This window comes from Typopeltis vanoorti, chromosome 23 (assembly GCF_054136105.1).
Source record: "Typopeltis vanoorti isolate ZY-2024b chromosome 23, IOZ_Tvanoo_1.0, whole genome shotgun sequence".
Classification (NCBI taxonomy): domain Eukaryota; kingdom Metazoa; phylum Arthropoda; class Arachnida; order Uropygi; family Thelyphonidae; genus Typopeltis; species Typopeltis vanoorti.
This window is the reverse complement of record NC_143571.1, coordinates 16,228,895-16,256,533: the sequence shown is the minus strand read 5'-3', so window position 1 is coordinate 16,256,533 and position 27,639 is coordinate 16,228,895. Positions and strand designations below refer to the sequence as shown.

The 27,639-nt window shown below is 35.7% G+C and overlaps 1 protein-coding gene across 1 annotated transcript in view; it reads right to left on the bottom strand.

Annotated features, from left to right (window-relative positions):
- AspRS (aspartyl-tRNA synthetase) overlaps positions 1 to 27,639 on the bottom strand; it is a 232,926-nt gene that overhangs the window by 90,406 nt on the left and 114,881 nt on the right. Inside the window, exons 7-8 of the mRNA XM_090412705.1 lie at positions 22,390 to 22,570; positions 15,504 to 15,638 (exon numbers count right to left, since the gene is read on the bottom strand). Coding sequence (XP_090268831.1) covers positions 15,504 to 15,638; positions 22,390 to 22,570 — 316 coding nt within the window. The remainder of the gene's footprint in view (positions 1 to 15,503; positions 15,639 to 22,389; positions 22,571 to 27,639) is intronic.

Below are 27,639 nucleotides of genomic sequence, written 5' to 3'. Positions count from 1 at the left end.
ATTAGCTCCTGTTCTATCATTCTCTAGTAAATTATGTAAGTATAACTTAGTAAATTCATCCCAAAACAATTGTCAATTCCATTAACTTGTAAATAATAAGTTTTTCATCAACATCAGGTTTCATCTTTATCACTTTCATCGTTTTATCAGAATTCAGAAAAATATAATTTATTTCAGGGTCAGTATAGTGATGTAAACTCACTGTTTCTTTGTGAATGTTCATCAACTCGGCCAAATTTTCTTCATTACGCCTACTTGCTATAACCTTGCCAGCAGGTCTGATTAACACTTTTTGCATACTCAAGAAACTCATGAACTTCTTTCTCCTGTGATATATTAAATCCTTTAAAGTCACTGCTAACATTTTCATCACGAGAATAATCAAGAGAAGCCACAACCTATGCCAGCATTTCTTCAGTGCTGAAGTTTGTTCCTTCTCCAAGGGCACTAGCAAGTTAAATGTTAAATTCTTTATTAAATGTCTCGGCTTGAAAAGCATTTAAAACAACTAACAAACATTCCATGAAGAGTTGAACAAATATAGTTTGATGGTAAATAGACCGTATAAACATTCTTCTTACATAAGAATTAAGCTCTGGGATAAGCTGAAAAGCTGTCGAGAACGAGAATAATTTTGCAATCTTTCAGCAGCCTACAGACAAAAAAAAAAAATTTTTAAACCATTTTAATATACTCTCAGTGGTAATCCAACCATTTTTACTTGCCTGGTATGTCAGAGGCTCTGATCTTTCCCTGTGTAATTTTTTATACATCAAATGCAAATTCATTAGCTCCTGTTCTATCACGACGGGCATTCTATGATAGTAACCTTAGATTGTCTGAATCTTATGGGCCCCTTCTTTGTCCTCTGCTGTTTAATATCCTTTGCAGTGTACATCACCAATACAACACAGTTTCATCTGCATTATGCTTTCTTGGGATGAGATATTCCTCAGCAACAAGTTTGACGATTCTGTTCACATGATCAGGGACTCCTTTGTAATTTGCAGACTTTTTTTTACCACACACTTTATGCATGGAAATTCCATGATGTCTCTTGAACCTTTGAAGCCATCCATCACTAGTCGTACTCATGTTCTAATTTACGTTCTTTATGAAATAACTTAGCCTGTTCCATTAACATGCTAACTTACAAGCCAACACTTTCAAAAATATTACATCATTTTCAAAGTTTTTCTAACACTCATTTGTTTCTTGAATCACTATCTAAAAATAATTTCAGTATCTTGTCCCTTTGCTTTATTAGTTGACAAATGAATACAATACATATCACACAGAAACTCTTGTACTGATATCAACATGTGCTTATGCATGGCACCACTATCACCACTGGGAATTCGGCCTTGCTTAGAAGCCATAGCTAGGTTTAAATGTAAGCAAAATAAGCTAAGAATTCACTCGAAATCAAGGGATCATCACCAACTGCAAGATGTAAACAATTATGACAGCATTATAAATTAAAGATACCTCACACTTATAAGGTCCCATACCTCATCAGTGGGAGCCAGACTCAAAGGTGAAACTAAAGTTGAAGTAATGCTGAAGTCATATTTTCATATATGAGTATTCAACAGGCGTCACACTTAATATTAAAATACTCTGAATTAGAGATAGTTGTTAGAAGTTTTTCCACGTGGTTATAACTATAAATTAAAGGATACCAAGAAATTATATACTTGGTTTGACCCTTTATCCAAGTGTAAGCAAATAAAGTTTGTACCTGAAATAAGAGGATGGTCTGAAAAGTTCTTAGCCTCGACCACAGATGGCAAAGCCATTGGCAAGATTTTTTTTTTTTTCTCCCTAAGTTAGTACACCTGTCATAAGCATCCATGTGAAATTGCAAGTCATTCTATTAAGTAGCTTGTTTATACAGCTGTCTGAAGCAAAGGCGTTGTCTGCATCCCTTGAAATGGATAAAATTGAGTATCATGTGGTTATAAAATTTTTCGTAAAAGAAGGTTTAACGCCAAAAGAAATTCATTCGAAGTGCATAAAAGTTTATGGGCACTCTTCTCCTTCATTTTCTACAATTAAGAAATGGGCTGCTGAGCTTAAACGTGGCCATACCAGCCTTGAAGATGATCCACGCGAAGGACGTCCAAAAAGAATAACACCACCAATCATCGATCAAGTGTACGATATGGCATTGGATGACTGCTGAGTCAAAGTGCGTGAAATTGCTGAGACTATAGGCATTTCGAAAGAATGTGTAGGATATATTTTGCATGAGGAATTGCAAATGAAAAAGCTTTGTGCAGACGGGTACCGAGCTTGCTCACAGCAGATCAAAACCGCACTTGCATGAAAATCTCTTACCAGTGCTTGGAGCATTATAACAAGAATAAAACTGATTTTGTGCATCAATTTATTACCATGGATGAGACTTGGATTCACCATTACAACCAGAATCCAAACAGCAGTCAAAACAATGGACGGAAGCTGGTTGTTCAGCACCAAAGAAGACAAAGCTGGTTCCATCAGCAGGAAAGGTCATGGCATCGGTGCTTTGGGATGCTAAAGGGCATTTTGTTTATTAATTATCTTGAAAAGGGTAAAACAATAACCGGGGAATATTATTCTGATCTTTTAACCAGACTAGATGAAAAAATTTGTGAGAAAAGACCCAATTTGCAGAAGGAAAAAAAAATCATCTTTCATCAGGACAATGCACCTGCCCACAAAGGTGTTTTGGCAATGGGAAAATTAAGGGATCTGCACTATGAATTGTTGGAACATCTACCTTATCCCCCAGATTTGGCTCCATCTGACTTCTCTCTCTTCCCAAAACTAAAATTCTTCCTCACTAGTCAGTGTTTTTCTTCAAATCAAGAGGTAATTGCAGCTGTAGAGGGGTATTTTGCAGATCTTACTGAGAACCACTACAGGGACAGAATAATGGTGCTGGAGCATCGCTGGAATAAATGTATTAGTCTTAAGGAAGATTATGTTGAAAAATAAAAATAATTTTGAAATTATAAAATTCGTTTTTTCATTGTTAGGCCAAAAAAACTTTTCAGACCACCCTCGTATAATCAGGACTGGGGCAACTTATATATAGAAGCTAATGACTTCACATCACTTGCCTTAGTATCCCAAGACCTGTCTCCCACCGACAAGACCTCAATAAAGGTCGAAACCAGTCCGAGTAGTGACCCCTTCCCACAATGCATAGCATTATACAAACCCCTAAGGATATGTGCTCTGCATTATGGGATATTAAGGCAAGTGATGTGAAGTCATTAGTTTCTCTATACGAGTTGCCCCAGTCATGATTCTATTTCAGGCGCAAACTTTGTTTGCTTACACTTGGATAAAGGATTAAAACAAGTATATAATTTCTTGGTATCTTTAATTTATAGTATAACCAAGTGGAAAAACTTCCAACAATTAACAAACAATATAAAAGGTTGATTTCCTGCTCGGGAAATCAAAAAAATGTTTGAATTCATGATAAAAGATGCCAGAATTAGCCATACTGCAAACAAGAAACAAATAATGTTTATTAATTTTTTTCCATGTTTTATAAGAATGTTGGAGTGCCTTACAAATATGTATGAATGAAATGAACCCATAGCTAAATCTTCCTTTCCTTCACAGTGTATCACCAATCCAAAAAACATTATCCAGGCAGTTTTTTTTTTTAAACAGTTTGATGTTATCAGAAGGGAAGTGTTCTAAACAATGCAAGGCATCCAAACCAACCCTGGGAACAATCATAAACAAGATGACATTATCAAAGCCTTCTAGGAGGATGGTTACAATATTAAATCTTTTATTTTTTTTTCAATGAAATGCAAGGAATTCCCAACACACTCATTTTTGTCATTATGTGGGGCTAATAACCTTGATAAATATCTGGACAGATTAAAAGTGGGTAAATCCCAGGCATCCTCAAACAGGGTATAAAAAACACTAGCCTTGTATACTTGAGGAGTGTCAGAATTTCTTGCTATTATGGGATGGTTGAAGGTCAGTCAAGTAGTAACTTTCTTGAATCAGTAGGAGATCCTTTACCAGATTATTTTTACCAACACACTCATTTTTGTCATTATGTGGGGCTAAACCTTGATAAACATCTAGACAGATTAGAAGTGGGTAAATCCCAGGCATCCTCAAACAGGATATAAAAAACACCAGCCTTGTGTTTACTTGAGGAGTGTCAGAATTTCTTGGTATTATGGAATGGTTGAAGGTCAGTCAAGTCAGATCTCCTACTGATTAGAAAGTCACTACTTTCTAATCAGTAGGAGAGCCTTTAACCAGCCAGATTATTATTTTTTTAGGTGGGTGGACTATATCAGTCCCAGAATTCAATAATATATGTCAAAGTCATTTAAAACAGGTCTTTTCATTTTTTTGATGAGTAAACATTGGAATTCATAATTACTGTGGAGTTGGCTTTTATTGTAATGAATGACCTAGATGGTTGTTAACTCTTCTTTGGAAATTTTTTCTGGAGGGTGGCTTGCAAAATTGAAATTTATTAAGACTGAAGAAGTAGTACAATAATACAACAGTGAATGTAACACAAGTATTGCAATATAAGTGATAATTGAAGATAGTAAAAAGTAATGCTACATTATAAATATAATACAATTACTGTTCAAGTGGTAATATAGACTGATAAGTTGAAGAAGACTTAGTAATAAAGAACAGAAAAAGAAAACAGACTAAAAGGAAATGTACAATGTGAGTAACCAAGGGCCATGGTCATATTGGTTACTAGAAAAATATCAATGTAGGGGTGATACAGTCACTACAAAATCAAATGACTATCTATGAGGACACATGTAACATTCAGCATATACTTGAGACATAATATGTAACAGTTACATTATTTAGTCCCATGAGGTGGTCTTTCAATTTTTTTTTTTTTTTCTAAAAGCATGCTCTGAGGTTACAGGCTCTTTCATTATGAAGGTGATTGTAGCTGCTTGTTGCTAAATTATTATTATCATCATTCAGGCCTCCATAGAGTCAAGAGACTCATCGTGGGAGGTCCTTCTAGGAAGCACAAATTCTATCATACCACTCCTTGAACTCAATGACCGTTCATGCTCTCACCACTCTCTCAGGCAATGCATTCCACAGTTCAGCCACCCTCCATGCAAAGAAATCACTCCTCGCCCTCTTGCTCACAGCTTCCTTTTTTATAACTTCTAGGGATGGCCTCTTGTCATTGCTCCTTCCTGCTGTCCCACCAAGCAAAAGAACTCTCCAACGTCCACCTTGTAACCACCTCTCAACAGTTTAAAAGTCTCAATCATATCACCTCTCCTATCTACCAAACTATGCAGTCCACATTCCCTCAAAAAAAAAAAAAAAACCTCAGTCTATCCTTATAACTGACATTGCACAGTTCTGAAATCATCTTTGTTATCCACCTCTGTACCCTTTCCACAGTTAATTTATCCCCTTCAAATCCTGGGGACCAAGTTTGAGAACAACGGAATGATAACTCTTATCTCTGCAGGTCAGCGTCCTTCTCAGTATTGCAGCAATCCTCTGGGTTACCTTCACCACCTTTGCAATATGCTCCCTGAATTTCAGTTTTCTATCAATCATCACCCCCAGATCACGTCACCCCTACTTCCTCCAGTACAGCTCCTCCAATAAAGTATGCAGCCTCACATTGATGGATCCCAAACTTCAAGACTTTACAGTTTGCTGCATTAAACTGATACCCCCCCCCCCCATTCATTTGCCCATCTGTCTAGTTTATTCAAATCCTCTTGCAGGGCTGCCACATCTGCACTATTACTGATAACCTTTCCCAGCTTCACATCATCTGCAAACAACTAAACATCCCCTTGATCCATTGACAATGTCATTGATATAAAGGTTGAACAATATAGGTCCCAGTACTTGTAACCTTCTGCTTCCTTGATATTGCCCCACCATACACAACTCTAATACCTACGAGACAACCAATCCTGAATCCAGCTGACTAACCCGACATTTAAGCCCATGTGCTACAACTTAAATATCAGCTTATCATGTGGCACCCTATCAAATGCCTTTCCCTCATCAACTGCTCTTGTCACTTTATTATAAAAGGCAATCATATTACTAAAGCATGAGCACCCCTTAACAAATCCATGTTGATTCTCACAGATAACATCACCCTCACCTGCCGAACGATGCATATAGTCCCTCACTAATTTCTCCAAGACCTTAACAACTACTGATGACACACAAACTGGCCTATAATTAGACACTTCCAGTCTGCTACCGCCCTTGTGCAATGACACTATCTTACCTTCCTTCTATTCTTCGGGTGCCTTTCCTGCAGCCTGACTTTTATTGAAGAGCCAGGTCAACAGAGTTGTCAGTTCTTTAGCACATTCTCTCAAAACCCATGGTGAAATACTATCCAGTCCCACAGCTTTACTGACATCCAGAGTACTCAGTATTTGGAACACACTCTCCTTTTGCACCTCTAAACCTTGAACCTGCCCTACCCCTCTAGTATTAAAATCTTCTCCAGGATAAAATACTACAATAAAGTGCTCATTGAACAATTCCACTATGTCCCATTTTTATCTCACAATGTCATTCTTCCACACTCATTTCTCCTCCTACTGGCCACATAGCTAAAAAATTCCCTAGGATTTTCTTTGGATCTTAGTGCCAATCTCGTCTCGTATTCCAGTTTTAGCTTCCTCACCATATACCAGTCACTCTCCTGGCCTGCGTCTTATATTCTTCATGCATCTGCCCTCCACCCCTCTCCTTATATCTCTTCCATAACCTCTTTTTCAACTGCAGTTCCTGTTTGATATTGTTTGTCATCCACTTCACACCATATTGTGTCCACTTCTTCACTCGTGGAATACAGCTTACCATTGCTGCTAACAAATATTCCTTCACAATTTCTGAAGCACTAATGATATCCTGGCCTTCCAATTCCACCCTCCATGGAACTTCCCCTAGTTGATATCTAAGACTATTATAATCACGTGCCTTATAATTCCACATACTGCTTATGATAAGTGATGACGTATATCCTCTATGAGTAGAGGCTTTGGAAGACAGTGACACTAATGGTTTTGAAATCATATGGTGTGAGGTAGAAATGGCCAAGACAGGATATTTAGTGCAGTGTTGCTACAAACCAAGGAGCACAGAGGGTGAGGAGCAGGAGATATTTAGACAGTTGAGCTTGGCAAGTGCAAGAAGAATGATTGTTATGGGAGATTTTAAATACAATAGTATAAGCTGGGAAGAAGAAAATGCATGTAGTAATAAGGGAATGGAATTTCTAGAATTCTTGAGGGACAAATGTCTTAGGCAACATATAATAGAGGGAACAAGAGTTTTGGATTTGGTCATAGCATCAGAAGAGTTGATAAGTGAGATGAAATCTCTCCCACCAGTTGGAGAGAGTGACCATGTGATTTCAAAACCATTAGTGTCACTGTCTTCCAAAGCCTCTACTCATAGAGGATGTAAGTCATCACTTATCATAAGCAGTACTCCACCACCACATTTTCCTTTCCCATCCTGCCGAAAAATGCTATACCCTGCTGCTTCAATTCCTGTTATTATATCATCTTCCGTCAACCACGTCTAAGAGATCCCAATAATCTTTGGCCAGGCTGATGCTATCAGCGCCACCACCAATTCATCTCCTTTATTTCGGATACTCCTGGCATTAGTATAAAGCATAAAATGTCACTGCTTCTATACCTATCATTATCCCCTCTAGACCACCACTGGACTCAGTGTTACCTGATGTTGTCCCCCTTCCCCCAAGCACCCATTCTCACAAGATGCCACCCCTGCTACCACCCACCCTGGGAATTCCAGTTTCCCTGTATTGATACACTGACTCGTTCAGAAAACAGCAATCGCTCCAGATGCCTTCATCCTTTCTCATTCAAATGCAAGTGGTCTCTCGCATACAGTTCCTTTCTGTCCTCAAATGCCCTGCAAGCACCCACATATTCCAATCCTCTCTTCTGACACATTCTGGTTATTATGCTATTCAGTATTACTGCTCTTCTGCTCAGCTCATCACTATCATACCGGGGCAACACACACACACACACAATCTTTCCTCTCTGCTTTTTCTTTTGTACAACCTCAAGCAAGAATCTCAGATCTCTTGCCACCCGATTTACATTGCCTCTCAAGTCATTCGTGCCACCATCACAATCATTTCATCCATTCTTTCACCCCTTTTAATTGCCATAGTCGCACTTTCTATTGTCGCTCCAGGAAAACATTCCTCTGGAATCCTATCTTGCACACTATGGATCATCGAGTCTCCATACCTCACACCTCTCACCACTCTGTTCCTTGATTGCTCACCTGCATCCCTCACTCTCTCCACTCTAACCCTTTCTCTATGTTCCCCTACTTACCTGCTGTCCTGGCATCACCCTATCGCTGGTTCCAGCACTCCCTCGCATTCTTCTCATTTCCTCTCTCTCTGACTGTTTCCATTCTCCCCTTTTCTATCATTTCCTCTCTCTCTGACTGTTTCCATTCTCCCCTTTTCTATCATTCCCATAACTCTCATTCCCTCTCTTCTACTGGTTTCTATTCTCTCCTCTTCTAACTTTCCCATACTTCTCTCTCATTCCCTCTCTTCTACTGTTCCTATTCTCTCTTCTTCTACTATTCCCATACCTCTCTCTCTCTCTCATTTCCTCTCCCCTATTGTTTCTATTTTCCCCCAACTCTCTCTCCCTCCTACTCTGATTTGCTTTGCATTCATCTCTTCCATTCTCCTAATCTCATTCCCATACATTCCACCTCCTCTTTCAGCTCATCTATCTTTCTCTGCAAGTTAGTCACTCTTACTCGCCATCCATTCTCCCCATCAAGACCATCTCCGAAAACTTCACAGTCATTCAAGCCTTCCACACTCTCGACTCTTATTTTTTCATTCATGTTTCGCTCATCATTCTCTCCTATCACACTACTCGTCTCCCAACATTCATTTCCTGTCCCTGATGCAAGTAGGTCGGTTATCGAAATATCTAATTCATTTAATTCCTCCCGTTGCCTACCTTTTCCAAAATCTTCACACCGCTCCAGAGATACTGATAAGTTGATAGATGGACACATCTGTGTTTATGCTATCTTGTGCAATGGGATTACCATACATTCTTTCAATCATATGGAATCTTCCTTGTACTGAGACTAAAATTATATAGTCTGGTCAAAGGAATAGTCAGTTCAGCTGAAAACACTAAGCATTGATGCTGATATCCCATAATTCCCTATTGATGAATTCTTATTCAGTTTGTGCAACTCAGTTCAGTGCTAGTACCCAGTAGTGCACTCAGGATCTTGGGTGGGTGGGGGGGGGGAGTTGAGTAGACGATTTGAGAATACACACTACACATCGCATACGACCTATGACTGAGCATCTGCAATGATCACTAATTCGTAAGTAGTATAGAAATAGAAGACATGACACAACATAAATAAAAAAAAATGAATTTTAATTAGGAAAAGATTTTTTGGAAAGTTTTCTTTTTTCTTTGGGAGGCAAGGTCCCCTGCTCCCCCCTCTGGGTGCACCACTGCTAGTTCCTCTTCCTCATACAGCTGAGTTTCTTCATCCAGTGAAGCAGTTGCAGTGAGCTCAATGTTGCATACACAAGGCTGATAGCTTTTAACAATGCTACTGGCCAAGACGTCTATAGACGTCAAGGTTATCATGGATGCAAAGTGCATATTAAAATTGTAATATCATTGATATTGCATTGAAATATACGATGGATACGAAGCATATGAGGATGCGTATTTGATCCATAATGGCTGGTAAGTGGTTAACAAAATGGGCACTTATTAGTTGAACGATCAACTTCTGCATCTGTCACTGGGATATCATCTGCATTCAGTAGTTATTCTTTCATGTTCATTCTTTCTTTTACTTGCACATAATGATAGAATTCTTTTGAATTGTCTTCAGCTTGCAGAACCATTCTCTTTTATGTGTTATGCATTCTAAAATAGTGTGTAACTGGAAAAAAATTGAACAAGCTGAAACTTGAACTTCTCTTAATAAAAACAGGTGTTTCATAGATGGAGATGACAATGAACGTCACTGAAGATAGAACTAAGAGCATATGTATTTCTGAAGTAAATCTGGAATGCTTTGGGAGGTTTGCTTTTTCTGCATGTATCTATAGTATTTCTCTTTTGATGATTTTTTAATGGTTGTTTAAATTGAGTTGAAATAGAATATAAAATAAACTCTTCACTAAGCCAGACATGTGGAGAATTTCATATAAATCATGGCCTTAGCAGTGCTCTTTATTGTGCAGAACTGTATGGATGCTCGCCAGGCAAAATAACAAAGCAAGATTTTTTGCTAGCTGACCTGGAAGCCTCTTGAAATGTTACTATTAGGTTTAGTCCAATGTGCTATTAGCAGCAAATAGTCTGTGTAGAATAACTCTTTTAAAGTTGCACCCATGAAATAAAGAAATGTTGGTCTCTCTCTCTCTCTCTCTCTCTCTCCATAGTCTCTGGCTAACAGTAAAACATCACTGGCACTGCATACTGGAAGAAATGGAGAAAAAGTAAATCTGGATCTACTGGATCTCTGGAGTCCAAAAATATTTTTTGGCCACTTCAAGCTTCCAATAAGCAAAGTGGTGCCTAACATCCACCTTAGTCTGTGACTGCTTACTTAGGTTACTTTACTCCTATATAGTTTCCTCTAGTCTGATGGCTTAATGCTTGCTGTTGGCTGGAGGATATATTCAGGGCTACCAATGGGAATACCCACATGAAAGTGTGGGCAGAGAAGTTAGGCTGCACTGACCAGACTTTGACAAGTCCAGATTGCCTCCACATCAAGTTAGCCTGAATATCAGTTCCATAAGCAGCAGCAGCATAATTTTAGACTGCAATCATGCAGTGTCTGCTATCTCTAGAAACATGTTCTTTCCCCCAGCCCAATTTGGTGTTATGTATGCTGTTTTAGAAGCTAAGAAAATTTTGCAAATGCTAAAAGCTAAGCTTTAAACTTTACTAATGGAATAAGAATTTGAAAAGTACAGATTTGGAAATCTTTGATCAATTAAATTTCATTCAAATTTTTTTCTTTTTTTTTATATAGTTTATGATGACATAATATGAATATGATGACTTCCCCGTGAAAGGGGCCTCATGGCCCCTTTCACAGGAAAGTACAGCACCACTCAATCCCCCCCCCAAATTTTATCCGGGCTCGGGACCAGCATAACTGATGAATCAGGCCTATGGGTGGGACTCGAGTATTCCTGACTGTAATCCATGTGTGTTCACGGGGCCGGTATGTCTGCTTGTGGGGGGAAAACCCTGCTGTCCACACCCAAGACTGGCTGCTAACTTGGCTATGTTTGAGAAAGATCCTTAAGCTCCTCACGTCAGCAACGAAAATCGAACCCAGGACACTCCTTTCCCAGGCATATGGTTTGTGAAGCGCATAGCCACTCAGCTAACTGCATAAATGCTCATTTATTTAAATGAAAAAAATAGAAAAAATATTAATCTGTAAACTATGCTGGATTCTCCCATATGTATTTAATGTATTTCTTTTTTTACATAATGTATAAGAAAAAAAAATTTGAGAAATTATATGATTGAACTACCAGCTTGTGGAATTTCTCTTCAGGAGAAAAAAAAAAAAAACACAAATAAGATATTAAAATAAGTCAGATACAACCTTTATTCAACAGAGTAAATAGAATTTGTGCTAGAGATGAAATCTAGTCATTAATTGGTCATCTCAAGTGCTTTTATTTCCATTTGCTTCAATCAGTATTTAAGCTATATACATGTACAATACAGTAATAACTTATTAGCTTTGCTATTTTCTCTGAATTTTTTAAGAAACATTTTTACATGTTAGAGATTCATTTCACTCTACTGATTTAGGTCTCCAATAAGAAGCAGCTTTCCTTTATATCAACTGCCCACTTTAAAAATTCAGAATTTTTTTTTCCTTCTTCACTACTGGTACTTTTGATGAGATCATAATCACAAATAAGTCACATTTTCCAATTTTTCACTCTACCTGAGTGAACATTAATGTTGAACATTATAACCAATTCTACTCCTCGGCCTCAATCACATTGCCTGAATACATCTTAAAATTATTTCCAAGTATCACATCTATTTAGTCCTCTTTATCTTAGTAACAGCAATGCTGGCAGTATTTCAATTTTTCTGATAAATCTACCTTTCCCATTGATGCTTCTTATACTGATGGTGCCTATCTTCAATTTGATTTTGCTTGAGGTTGTTCAAGCAGCAATGACAATGTTTAATAATAAAAATATGAAGTGTTACATCATCATAATTATTATGGTTTAAAGCCAATATAGAATAATACAATTTGGTCAGCTAAATCCAAAATGACAGTATCCAAGCGGATACCTAATAATGGGACATAGCACAAGAAAGTGAGGATCAGAGGTCTTGGTTTGTTCTCTACATTTCTTACATGCTATGTGGAGTTGCCTTCTAGTTATCTACTTTAATCCTTAAGTGGCCAATTATAGTCACTACTTCTCTTCTTGTTTGGAGGATTCTCATTTGTCTTTTCATCAAAATGACACTATGTCAAATAATAGTTTTCTGTAGTACTTTTGTAGTTTCTATGCTGATTTCAATACTTAATTGATTATGCATATACTCATAGCACTTTCTTTCAGTTAAGATTACTCCATCAGCTGACTTTTCACTCTTTGCCAATTTCTGGAAGAAAACAGCAGGGGATGAATCATTATTTACCTGGACAATTCTTGTCACCATGAGTGTTTTCATTATGTTGAACACCACGCATGTCTAGTATTCTCACTCATTTGATGAAGTATCAATGGAGTACACAACGAAATTCGTAAATAAAATGCGGGTCAAAGGCTCAAACATTGAATTTTTATTTATGAATAAATTTGAAGTTAAAGATGAGTTAAAACCGGTTTGTAAGTGCTCAAGCAACAACTTGTACAGCAATTACGCGGCATTATTTCCAAATCGTAAATGAATCTACCTCTCGGTTAATACGTTACAGCTGTTATGTCATAAAAATTGCTTTCTTTTAAAAGAGGTATCAAAACTCCAGACATTCTGATTAGCTTTGAAGCTAATACTCTATTTCAGTGAGATTTTAGCCTCAACTACTTCACTGAATTTTTGATACGTTACCTGCTGCATTAAGCTGTTGTTTAAAGTATCGATTTGGTTATTGCAAAGGAAGATTTTTGACAATCCATTGCTACTTCACGGCTGATTTTATATAGTGGTTACGTTATCACTATTAAAAAAAAAAATCTGTGTTCTTCCATCACGAATGTTTGGTTGACCATCCAGCAGAGTGGAATTATGGAACACAAAACGGTGCATTACATTCAATATGGGACTTCAAAATGTTACCTTAAACAGAATATCAAAACCTCAACAGCATGCAAGTAATATTGCTTTCTAGAAAGCAATCAAACGTGTGTGCCAAGCATAGATTTTCTCAGACTAGTCGCTGATTAGACGTAACTTTATGTAAGCATGTTAATGGTGTTTCTTCTGGCAGTATAGCGATGATGACCAGAATGATAAATACCAATAATTATTATTATACTCATTTAATAATTCATGTGGATAATTGCTAATGGAACGTGCAGTGAGAAGATGAAGGACCATCAGTTGGTCCTTCTATTTCTTCTAAAGGAATCAATCCATAAATATTATTATTACAAGTATCTCCAATGGAGTCAGTAGACTCATCGTGGAAGACCCAAACTATCAAAACAATATCTATCATACCTCTTCTTGGATTCATTTACAGACAAAGAACTCACAACTGAGTCAGGCAATGAATTCCACCCACTCACCACCCTCCAAGCAAAAAATCTAGTTCTCACACCCTTGTTAACCACACTTTTCCTTAATTTCCAGTATTTAAATGTTTCTATCATATTCCCTCTTCTCTGTCTATCAACCAACCTCTGCAATTCACAAGCTCTCAATCTCTCAATGTAGGGAGCATTTTTTTACATCACTCACCAACTTAGTCACTCTCCTCTAAACCATCTCCACAACCTCCTCATCTCCAAGGAATCAAGGTGACCAGATTTGAGCACAGTAATCCAGATGTGGAAGTATCAATGCCTTATAATGGGGAATAATAACCTCTTTATCTCCGGATGTTAGTGTTCTTCAATAAACAAGTAATCCTATGTGTAATCTTGGACACCTTAGCAATGTGTCCTCTGAACTTCATCTCCCTATCCACCAACACCCCCCAAGTCCCTAGACTTATCAATCTCTTGGAGTACCATTCCATCAATGTGGTACAATGCTAGTAATCTTTTAATCCCAAAATGCATAACTTTACACTTTTCCACATTGAACTGACATCCATTACCTTCTGCCAGCTTATTTAAATCATCCTGCAAACTCTCAACATCAGCTTGATTTTTTATTGTGCTACCCAACTTTGCATCATCAGCAAACAACTGAATATCTCCCTTCAAGCCATTTCTTATATCATTTATATACAAATTAAACAATAATGGCTCAAGCACAGAGCCCTGAGGCATACCACTGGTCAACTGCCTCATCCTGGACTCTGCTCTTCCATATACTTTCTGGTATCTCTCCATGAGCCATTATTCTCTTATCCATATCACCAGTTTAGTATCCATCTCCATCTGCTCTAATTTGTGCAACAGTATTCCATGGGGTATCCTGTCAAAAGTCTTAGCAAAATCCAGTAGTATCACTGTGTAGCCATTTCCCTTGTTCAACTCGGATGTCATTCTATTATAAAAAATTAATAAATTGCTAAGGCAGGATCGACCTTTAACAAAACCATGTTGGCCCCTATAGAGTATCATATTCTGATCCACCCATTCTTGAAATAACATATAAAATCACAGGAAAGATACAAAACATTACTTAAATTCTCAGTAAAACTGGTAACATAGCTATAATATAAATAGAATTTTTGAAAAGCAATAATAAAGATTAATGTTGAAAGTTTATTTTTCACTTGGTCAGACTATAATAAATTTAGTTTAATCCTTTATCCAAGTGTGTGCAAACAAAGTTTGCACCTGAAAGTATCTTCAGGACTGGGGTAAAGTGGTACAACACAGGGCGACTCCTTGCAAAGGTGGAGCAAGCTACCAACACTCCTATCTATACCCAACACTCCGGTCCTATCTCAGGATCTCCCATAATGCAAAACACATCTCCTTGAGGATATGTATAATGTTATAATGGCCCTTCCCTTAATGCATAACATTATACATATCCGCAAGGAGATGTGTTTTGCATTATGGGAGATCCTGAGATAGGAGTGTTGGTAGCTTGTTCCACCTTTGCAAGGAGTTGCCTGGTGTTGTACCACTTTACCCCAGTCCTGAAGATACTTTCAGGCACAAACTTTGTTTGCACACACTTGGATAAAGGATTAAACTAAATTTAATAAAGATTAATATTTACAGAAAATTAATGAATCAAAACTAAAGTTACCTGCTCCTATGGTGAAGACACAGTCAAAATCTGCAGCAATTGCCATCTGTTTATAGAACTGTGGAGACTGTGCAAGATAAGCACTACTTTTAAAATATGATACTTCAAATACATTCGCACCTCCTTCGCTGGCAGCTATTTAAATTTATCAAAAACAATCCATTTTATGACAAAAAATTTTAATGTTAATTATTATTAATACTAAAAATTATATTTTACATATAATTTCATTATAGTATTTTATATATAAAATTTTATTCAGTTTCTTTACCAGTTTTCCTGTTAGGGCTAGATATTGCTCAATAATTAAGAGAGAAAGCCTTCTGAATGATCAAATACTGACATTCACATAGTTTAAGTAGTCAATTCCTGAAAAATAAAATTGTTTAAATATTGTGTGCAATGTCAAAATGATTAAGAACCTATTTAAGTTAAGGGATATTATATCCCATATTGTTTCTTAGCCGAATAAGAAACTCAAAGAGTTTCATGCCGAATATATAGAAACTATATAAAGTTCGGCGATTCCAAGAGTAAGCAAATACCTGGATAGTGCAGCAGGACACCTCTTGGCAATTCTCATAGAAGGGATGTAAGTTCTGTTTGCTACAAACTTGGTATTAACTAGGTCTACCTACTCACTGATGAGACCTCAAAAAAGGTCAAAACCGGTCTGAGTAGTGACCTTCTTTCATAATGTTGAACAATAATACAGCTCCTAGGAGTTAAGTTCACATTATCAAGAATAGTGATCAGAGTTTGCTCCACCCTTTCTATGAGTTGCCTCAGCTAGCACTATCCAGGTATCTGCTTATGCTTGGAATCGCCGAACTTTATATAGTTTCTATATATTCGGAATGAAACTCTTTGAGTTTCTTATTCGGCTAAGAAACAATATGGGATATAATATCTCTAACTTAAATAAGTTCATGTCGCCGAATTGAAGCCTTTGGCTCTTCATATAATTAGTAATTTATTAGGACACCTCTTGGCAATTCTCATAAAAGGGATGTAAATTCTGTTCGCTACAAACTTGGTCTACCTACTCACTGATGAGACCTCGAAAAAGGTCGAAACCAGTCTGGGTAGTGACCTTCTCTCATAATATTGAATAATAATACAGCTCCTAGGAGTTAAGTTCACATTATGGGTAAATATCAAGAATAGTGATCGGAGCTTGCTCCACCCTTTCTATGAGTTGCCTCAGCTTGCACTACCTTCAAGGGTCAGGTGCTGCACTATCCAGGCATTTGCTTATGCTTGGAATCGCCGAACTTCATATAGTTTCTATATATTTGGCATGAAACTCTTTGAGTTTCTTATTCGGCTAAGAAACAATATGGGATATAATATAATATCCCTTAACTTAAATAAGTTCATGTCGCCGAATTGAAGCCTTTGGCTCTTCATATAATTAGTGATTAAGAACCGTTTATTTTCAGTTAATATTTTTGTGGAAGCTGAGGAATCTGTTTGATCTGTTGATTTGATCTGTCATAAGCTTCCATGTGAAATTGAAAGTCATTCTATCAAGTAGTTTGTTTTATATAGCTGTCTGAAGCAAAAGTGTTGTCCGTATCCCTTGAAATGATAAAACTGAATATCATGCGGTTATAAAATTCTTTGTAAAAGAATGTTTAGCGCTAAAAGAAATTTATTCGAAGTCCATAAAAGTTTATGGGCACTCTTCTTCATTTTCTACTAGCCTTGAAGATGAGAAAGATGTGAAGGACATCCAAAAAGTGTAACAACACCAGAAATCACTGATCAAGTGCACAATGTGATATTGGATGAGCAGCGAGTCAAAATGCATGAAATTGCTGAGACTATGGACATTTCAAAAGAACGAACATGTAGGATATATTTTGCATGAAGAATTGCAAATGAAAAAGCTTTGCGCAAGATGGGTGCCACTTGCTCACAGCAGATCAAAAACGCACTCGCATGAAAATCTCTGAACAGTGATTGGAGCCTTTTAACAAGAATAAAACTGATTTCGTGCATCAATTTATTACCATGGATGAGACTTGGATTCTCCATTACACAACAGAATCCAAACAGCAGTCAAAACAGTGGACAGAAGCTGGTTGTTCAGCGCCAAAGAAGACAAAGTTGGTTCTATCAGCAGGAAAGGTCATGGCATCGGTGTTTTGGGATGCTAAAGGCATTTTGTTTATTAATTATCTTGAAAAGGGTAAAACAATAACTGGGGAATATTATTCTGATCTTTTAACCAGACTAGACGAAAAAATTTGTGAGAAAAGACCCAGTTTGCAGAAGAAAAAAATTATCTTTCATCAGGACAATGCACCTGCCCACAAAAGTGTTTTGGCAATGGGAAAATTAAGGGATCTGCACTATGAATTGTTGGAACATCCACACTATTCCCCAGATTTGGCTCCTTCTGACTTCTATCTCTTCCCAAAACTAAAACTCTTCCTCGTTGGTCAGCGTTTTTCTTTGAATCAAGAGGTGATTGCAGCTGTAGAAGGGTATTTTGCAGATCTTACTGAGAACCACCAGAGTGACAGGATAATGGCACTGGAATAAATGTATTAGTCTTAAGGGGAATTATGTTATAAAATAAAAATAATTTTGAAATTATAAATTCGTTTTTTCATTGTTAGGTCGAGAACTTTTCAGACCATCCTTGTACCATGTTTCGGCTAATTCTTGTGGCAATGCATGAGAATCTTTGAAAAAGTTTAAATGAGGTAGTATCTGAATGTATCCCTAGAGTTCAAAGAATAAACAGAATAAGAGTGAAATGGATGTGCAACTTTATTAAGCAAGAGATCTGTAAGAAGAAGATATGGAAAGAATATTATGAAAATAAGTGTGAGAGGAGTTATGAAATATATAAAGCACAGGCAAGAAAAGCAATGAGTATTATGCAGAAAGCTAAAGTGGAGAACGAAAAGAAATTGGGTATGCAGGCTAAAGGCAATCCCAAAGAATTTTATCATTATGCCACAAGCAAAAGAAAGAATAAATGTGGAAGAATAACTTTAATGAATGCAGATGGTGCTCTAGTGTCAGAAGTTAATGAGATTGTTCAATTAATGAGTGTTCACCTTGCTAAGCTATATAAACCAGGAGTATGTAACATGATGCACAGTACTATTACTACAACTACATTGGATGAAGAGACAGAGGTGCATGAGAATTAAGTTGAAGAGATGTTGCATAACCTAGATAAGAATTTGGCAATAGGGCCAGATGGACTACCAACATGTATGCTAATAGCATGTTTAGACAAATTGGCTAGGCTTTTCATGTTTGTATAATTCCATTGTATGTACGATAGTTCCGTTGTACAAGAGTGGGGTAAAAACTGATGTGTAACTGCCAAACTATCAGTATCTCTGGTGGTTAAGATAGAGAAGTTGGTAAGAACTTACATACAGAAATAGGTAGACAGACATGCTATATTCTGCAAGGACTAGCATGGGTTTAATAAAGGAAGGTCATGTTTTAGCAATTTATTCATATTTTATAACAATAGTATGGCAAAATTGGATAAAGGGAATGGATAGGTTATGATAATATTGGATTTTGCTAAGGCATCTGATAGGATATCACATGAAAGGTTGTTGCATAAACTGGAGCATATGGAATTGGAATATAAACTCTTGACTTGGATAAGTAGATAGGTGACAAGACAGATATAAATAATTGGTATATGGTGGGTGTGAATCTGTCAGATTTAAGGTGACTAGTGATGTACCTCAAGGCTCAGTCCTTGGGACATTGTTGTTCAATCTCATTAATGACATTAGGGAGGATCTAACAGGAAATATGTAAATATTTGCTGATGATGATGCAAAAATGGATAGGACAATCAGAGATACTACTGATATCCAGCACTTATAGAATGATCTGAATAAGCTGGAAATTTGGGCAAACAAAAATGGCTAACAGTTTAATGGTGTAAAGTTATGCACTTTGGTGTATATAAGATTTCCAGTGGCATAATATACACCCTCTGTCCAAAAAGAAACCGAACTTTTGATAGAAAATAAAACACAGGCCAATTATAATTACTCACATAATTTATTTCAATCAATATACTCTCTTTCAGCTTCGATAGTGTTCAGCACGGTCAATTAATTCGTTAAATGAGTTTTTTATATCGGTTTTTGGGATACTGTTGAGGATCATAGTTACTGCTGTTTGAACATTTTCAATGGTGTCATATTGCTTTCCTTTCATTGGCAAATCAAGTCAGGGGAAGAGAAAGAAGTCATGGGGTGCTAAATCAGGTTAATACGGCGAGTGATCCAGCACACAAACTTGGTTTTTGCTCAAAAACTGTTTCACAATGTTCAAGCGACCAGATGATGCATTATCGTGCAAAAGTGACCAGCTGCCTGCATCACAATATTCATGCTGTATGTGATGAATTTCACTATCAATCGCTTCAAAACTTCGAGATAAAAATCACCATTGATAATGCTCTTAATAAAAACTCGATAATGCCCTTGGAATCGTAGAAAAAATCAGCACTATCTTTACTTTTGACTTCTCCAAGCAACTTTTTTTTGGATGACCCTCTTCTGGCACTTTGTTTCAGGCTCATACTCAAAACACCACATTTCGTCACCAGTAACAATCATTTCGAGGAGGTTTGAGTCCGTACGAGTGGTTTCAACGAGGTCCTTGCAGTGTTTAATTCGATACATTTTTTGGTCATCGATCAACTTATGTGAAACTAACTAGACACATCATGATGTGTGACAGGTTGTTCGACTGTAACCAAATCTGTGTATGGGTGGGAAACAAATGTGTTTTTTTAGGATATATTATATAAATAATGAGAATGCTATATTTGGGTAGTATATTTGATTTACTAAAAGCTGTAAATAGATGAACTATCATTAATGAGCCACATGAAAATGGCAAATATAAAAAAGAACACGTGTGAATAGAAATACTTTCATTAATAGCAAATAAATTATTAATAATTCACATTTGCGATGTTATATGTGTGTATCCTACAAGTTGCTGGCTGGAGCGAAACATGTGATCCTACAAACCATAGTCATGCATATTTACATTTATGATGGGCATAATTATATATATATATATATATATATATATATATATTTATAAACCTTATGAGGAGAGTAAAGGGATTTGTTTGCAAAATATAAATAACTAATCAATAATAAATATTTGGTAGCTCAATAAATAGTTATAAATAATCAACAAAACAGATAAATATTGGTTTGTTAAATTCTATTGCTTTTTCTCTTATTTGCATTATTATAATTTAGTAATGATCATAATTCGTCTCTGATAATTCTTGCACATATTTTTAGGATGGTGCACAGCAAGTTTATTCCTCGATAGTCTTTGGATTCAGATTTTGTTCCTCCTTTAAATATTGGTATTGTAATACGTCTCCATTCATTGGGAATCTTGTCTTTTCTCAAAGATATGTTTAATTAAATTTCTCACGTTTTTACTCATTTCTTTACCTCCATATTTTAGCATTTCATTATAAATTCTATCAGTTCCAGATAATTTCCTATTTCTCGATTTTGATATGAATGATTCAATTTCATTGTATCATTCATATCAAACATTTTTATTTCTTCTTTTGGCTTCATATAATTTGATAATAGTTTTCCCTTTCTATGATTGGTATATTTATGTATTCACAAATTTATTTTCTTTGATTTCAGATCATTCTCCACACTTGTTTTTGTACTCTGTAAGTCATATTTCAGTTGTTTACAATAGCTTTCCCAATATTTTTGCTTTATGAATTTTATTTTATTTATTGTATTTTTTTTTTTTTTAATATTCTTCATATTTGACTACAATAGTTTTATCTTGTAAATGTTTATTATATGCAGTTTTTTTTTTTTGTTTTGTTTCTGATAGCTTTTATTTCTTCAGTATACCAGGGATCCATCTTGTTTCGTAATTTCCAGATTTTTTTTCTGTCCTAGTGCTTCATACAAACCTTGTTTAATATTCTGAAAATTTCCCAATGAGAATATATATTTTATTCATTACTTAGAACATTTTTTTTTGAAATTGCTCTTTTAGTCTATTTTGGAGTATTCTTACACTGTCTTCTTGTAATAATTCAACCTTAAATTCATTTTCTTGTATTACTTTATTTTGCTTTTTTACTTTATATTTTGTTGAAATCTAAGTTTTCTCATCAATAGTCCATGATCACTTCCAATGTCTGTTAGAACTCTTATATCCAATATTTCATCTGGTTTTATTGTTCTATTTTAGGTTATTATATAACCTAAAATAGACATCTGTCTGTTATTTCTCCATGTTATTTTGTGTCAACTATTGTGATTAAAGAAAGTATTAATTATTCTAAATTCATTATCTGTACGAATCTGAAGCAATCTTATTCAATTGAGTTTTGAGTTGTTTCACTGAATCTTTGACATGTGCCTGGTATTATGCTGTTTCCAACCCTTGCAATGAAGTCTCTGATTACCGTGCCATCTTTGCATCACCAGCAAACAACTGAAGATGCCCTGTCAGCCCCTTTACAATATATTAATTTTTATTTTTTATTTTTTTATGGTTAAAAAAAAGTTTTTTATTTTTAAAGTTTTCTGCTGTTTCATTGAATTCTTCAATTTCTGTTTTTGTTGTTCCTTCTTCAGGGCTATATATAGGAATATAGGCATTTCATTATATTTAGAGTTTTATTTTGAAATTTTATTTTTATTCTTAGTATCTTTACAGATATCTATTCCAATTCTTTGATTTCAGTTTTGGAAATCACCATGTATTATTATTCCTACACAAGCTTTAGCTCTCTCTTATAGTAGCTTCTCTACTACACAAAAAAAAATGTGATAGTTATTTAATTTATACATTTCTTTACCTTTCTTTATGAACTTACCAGATATAATTTTAGGAGTGTGTATTTCCAAGAATTTCCTTTTTGAAAGGCTCTCTCTAAACAAGTCACAAACTCCTGCTTCAATACGATAAATAGCTTGATTTGCTGGAGTACGTAGATCCAATACTCTGTTATCCAGTCTTGTATCTTGATTAACATGGATATTTAAGCCTTCAGGATCCTGTAACATTTTCAGAACAATTTAACTTGGATATGCATTGAGATATTATTTAAATTCAGTAACAATTCTGATGTGAATTATATATAGCTCGCCCACCAATTAGAGGTCCCTAGACACTTCTGCGCATGTCATAAAAAGGAGAATCAATTCCGATAATAGGGTAATCGATCTGTCTTCTGGGATGTGTTTGTTTATTATTACAGGTCGGAAAATTTAGCTTTTCTTTTACGAACATTGTAGTTTTTAAAGTGTAACTATTTTGCTTGTATAACAGTTGGAAAAATGTACGTAGAGTATTAACAAAATTAAAAAAGGTAAAGCATAAAACAAAAATTTAACTAAGTTTATTTTTAAAAAGTTTTCTATAAAATAAAAATAATTATACAGAAAACAGAAATTTTTTCAAATGAACTTAGATATTCTAAACTTACAGTTGAGAGAACTGAGACACTTTAATATCCTAAACCGATTAATTATTTATGACTTGTTGTGACTCTTTTAACAAACCCATGCAAAAAAAGGTTGGAAAAAATACCATTATCAAATCCTTTTAATCTTCATAGTCATCTGAATCGGTGTCCAAATTGCCATCACTTTCACTTAAACTGATCACCAAAGGTTCGCATAATTCTTCGATAATTCCGTCTCTGTCCCAATACATATTTTCCAATGAGGTGACATGAAAGCAATATTTTCCCCAGTTTTGAACTGTAATACTTTCAATCGCCTGTTCTGAAAGTTTAAAAAGTTTCGACATGTCAATATCTCCAGTTACATTGCGATGGCGAATGAAAATTTTCACTTCTGCCCAAACATACTCAATAGTATTAATATCAATGATATGGTGGTAGCCACAAAGATAGAAATCCATGCTCTTTGAGCATGGTGTCGAATTTAAATAGTTCAGTTGTGGGCAAGTTTCTTTTGACCAAATTAAGCAATTCAATTTTTCGCATATCTGGGGAATGAGAAATGTTATTTGCAGAGAGCCAATCCATAAGAACTTGCTTCTTATTAGACCAATTTAGAACTTTGTTTGATCGAATAGAGTGATATGAAGCGTTATCAATTATAACAACAGCATTTTTAGGAAGGTTTGGAATCAGTTTTTCTTCTGCCCACTTTTTGAAGATCGTAGAATTCATTTGCCTATGGTAATTGGCTTTGTATAGTAAGTTTGAATTCAGTAAAAACCCATTTCTCCACCCGCACACAAAATTAATATGCGCCATGAGGCATTTCCGGTTTGAAGCATTCCACATTCTTCTTTAGACTGCCAATATTTTTCATAATTTAAATTACTATCAATCCAAGTTTCATCTAGATACACAATCAGTTTTTTTCCCTCCCTGAAACATCTTATTGCTCTCAAATACCACATTCTAGATAAAACAATGTCACTTCGCTCCATGATAAGTTTCCTTTTATTCTGAGACTTTTTAAAACAAAATCCGATTTCATGAAGTATTTTCCTTAAAGTTTCTCTTTTCCAAAGAAAATTAATTTTTTCTTTAAGCACAGGAATCAATTTCGGAACAGTTTGCACTCTTTTCTCGACCACATAAAATTCGTGAATAGTTCTTATAACGTCTACATCAAAATCATTCAAAGCTACGGTTTTGATTATTTTCTTTACTCTGACGATTTTTTTAGGAGATTTAAATTTTGGCTTACCTTTACCTTTTGATTCCCTACGAATTCTTTTAACAGTCGACCCCGATACGCTTGCAAATTGCACTTTTTATGACTTGAGAAAGGAGACAATTCTTTTTCACAGAATGTCAGCACATTATTCAATATTTTTTTGCAAGAGCTACTGAAACATTTAACCACAGAACTTGTTGACTGTACTGGATCCATTATACAAATTAATAATAAAAAAAATAATGCAAAAAAGTGACAACAAAAATCAAGCTAGTACTAGTACAGCGACAGACAAGAAAGCACGTGATTTCGCATGCTGGTGACCAATTCGTACATCCTTCATTTCTTTCTCCCCTTTAGCATGAATCGACTATTCTTGGCAAAATGCCAAGGAGAGATCTAAAAATGGTGGGCGAACTATACTAGGGTGGTCTGAAAAGTTCTCGGCCTAACAATGAAAAAACGAATTTATAATTTTTAAATTATTTTTATTTTTCAACATAATCTCCCTTAAGTCTAATACATTTATTCCAGCGATGATTCAGCACCATTATTCCATCCCTGTAATGGTTCTCAGTAAGATCTGCAAAATACCCCTCTACAGCTGCAATCATCTCTTGATTTGAAGAAAAATGCTGATCAGAGAGGAAGAATTTTAGTTTTGGGAAGAGATAGAAGTCAGAGGGAGCCAAATCTGGGGAATAGGGTGGATGTTCCAACAATTCATAGTGCAGATCCCTTAATTTTCCCATTGCCAAAACACCTTCATGGGCAGGTGCATTGTCCAGATGAAAGATAATTTTTTTCTTCTACAAACCGGATCTTTTCTCATGAATTTTTTCGTCTAGTCTGGTTAAAAGATTGGAACAATATTCCCCAGTTATCGTTTTATCCTTTTCAAGATAATTAATAAAAGAAATGCCTTCAGCATCCCAAAACACTGATGCCATGACCTTTCCTGCTGATGGAACCGACTTTGTCTTCTTTGGTCTGAACAACCGTCTTCTGTATGCTGTTTGACTGCTTTGGATTCAGGTGTGTAATGGGGAATCTAAGTCTCATCCATAGTAATAAATCGATGCACAAAATCAGTTTTATTCTTGTCAAAATGCTCCAAGCACTGTTCAGAGATTTTCATGCGAGTGCGTTTTTGATCTGCTGTGAGCAAGCGGCACCCATCTTGCGCAAAGATTTTTCATTTGCAATTCTTCATGCAAAATATGTCCTACACGTTCTTTTGAAATACCTATAGTCTCAGCAATTTCACGCACTATGATTCGCTGGTCATCCAATACCATATCGTGCACGTGTTCAATGATTTCTGGTGTTGTTACACTTTTTCTATGTCCTTCAAGTGGATCATCTTCAAGGCTGTTAACGGCCACGTTTAAACACGGCAGCCCATTTCTTAATTGTCGAAAACAAAGGAGAAGAGTGCCCATGAACTTTTATGAACTTTGAATGAATTTCTTTTGGTGTTACCCCACGATACTCAATTTTATCCATTTCAAGGGATACAGACAACACTTTTGCTTCAGAGAGCTGTATAAAACAAACTACTTGATAGAATGACTTACAATTTCACATGGATGCTTATGACAGAGACCAACTTAAAAAAAAAAAAAAAAAAATCTTGCCAATGGCTTTGCCATCTATGGTTGAGGCCGAGAACTTTTCAGACCACCCTCGTAAGTTCATTATATTATTAATATTAGAATAATAAACTCTCATATGATCAGAAAGAAAGGAAGAAGATTTCTTTCTTGTACATGTGATACCAAAGCTATATAAAGTGAGTGCATTTTTTTTTAGTTCTCTCACTCAGGTGATGTCATAATTTTACTGTATATAAATTCAATAAAGTTACGACATCATCTGAAATAAAAAGTAATATGCAGTCACTATTTTTATTCAAAAATCCAATATATTTCATTCAACGTTATGTGGACATCATCAGAAGATGAGTATTATCAAGAATCACATACGGAGCTCATAGGATCTGCTCTTCTGATTTCCTTTTGTTAAATGAACTGAATAAAATCAAAAGCAACCTGACGTGTAATAGATAAATAAAACTACCATCCAAAAATTATTGATTATCACCTTTCAACCAGACTACAATCTGATGTAAAAAGAATCTCAATACCTTACAGGTACCTCCGAATAGCACAGATTCTTCACTAATTCAATCTACACACTTCCTTGAAACTAGTTCCAAAACTATCTTCCTTCTTACCATCTACAAAGGAAATATTACCACCTCTTTCCTTACCAGGTGTCTATCGGATACCCTGCTCATGTTATCTTCACTATTTTGGACAGATCAGCTGTTCCGGTTTGATTACAATCCAAGAATATCAAGACTATATTACATTTTTAGACGTCTGGCCTTGCTTCTCGTGCTAACACTAGGAATAGAGTTCTTTGGAACCAGACTTCTCCATAGTTAGTTATGTTAGTTCAAATTTGATTGTCTTTTTCTTGAAACATGTGCAACTGAGACACAAACTAATAGGCAATTGCTTTGCAACTCATTCTTATGATTCGTGTTTTGAATGTAGTCATTGATCTGTCTCCCAGATGATCTCCACATAATGATGGCTGAAATATATTCAAATTTTTGAATAAAATTCCATATTTTTTTAAATGTATAAGCTGTGCAAGTTTTCAAATATGTCTAGTACACAAGCTTCATTAAAACTATTTAATACAATCACTATATTCAGCATTAGTCTGACATGAAATGGTTTCCCTTTTTGTCTTGTTATTCCAACCAACAAAACAGATCAATTAGTATGATACCACCTTTGATCTAGATAGTGAAAAAAACTGTATCAGAAGACTATTATTGTTCGTTATTTGTGTATGTGTAGCCATGATTCTGCATGGATAAGCAAAAACTATGACTTGCTGGAACAGCACCAGTTTTGCAACTTCTCTACTGCCCAAATGCCATGCTGCTGACAAAACAATAACTAGTACTAATAATGACTTAGAATGAGGAGGAAATGTAATGAAGTTTTTTTTATTTTATTTTATTTCTTTAAATGATAACAGATGCTCAATTCTACCTAGTCTAGCCATAAATACTGTTACAATTTGAACAGTACATAACAATAAATCATTTACAGCTTTCAGCACATACAAATCACATGTATAATGTGCATATAGCAGTATTCAATGTTGTACCATCATTTTTTATTTTGGTTTAACCAATAAGAATACAATTTGGTCGGCTAAATACCAAATTACCAGCCCATCCTTGTTCGTTCAGTATCTAGGTAGATACCCAACAGGGTGCACCACGAGAAGGTGAGGATTGGACATTAGGTCAGAAGCCCTGGTCGGTTCTCTGTATTCCTTTAAAGGCTATGTAGAGGTCTCCTCTCAGTTATACAGCTTCCCAACTCAACATCAGCGGAGTT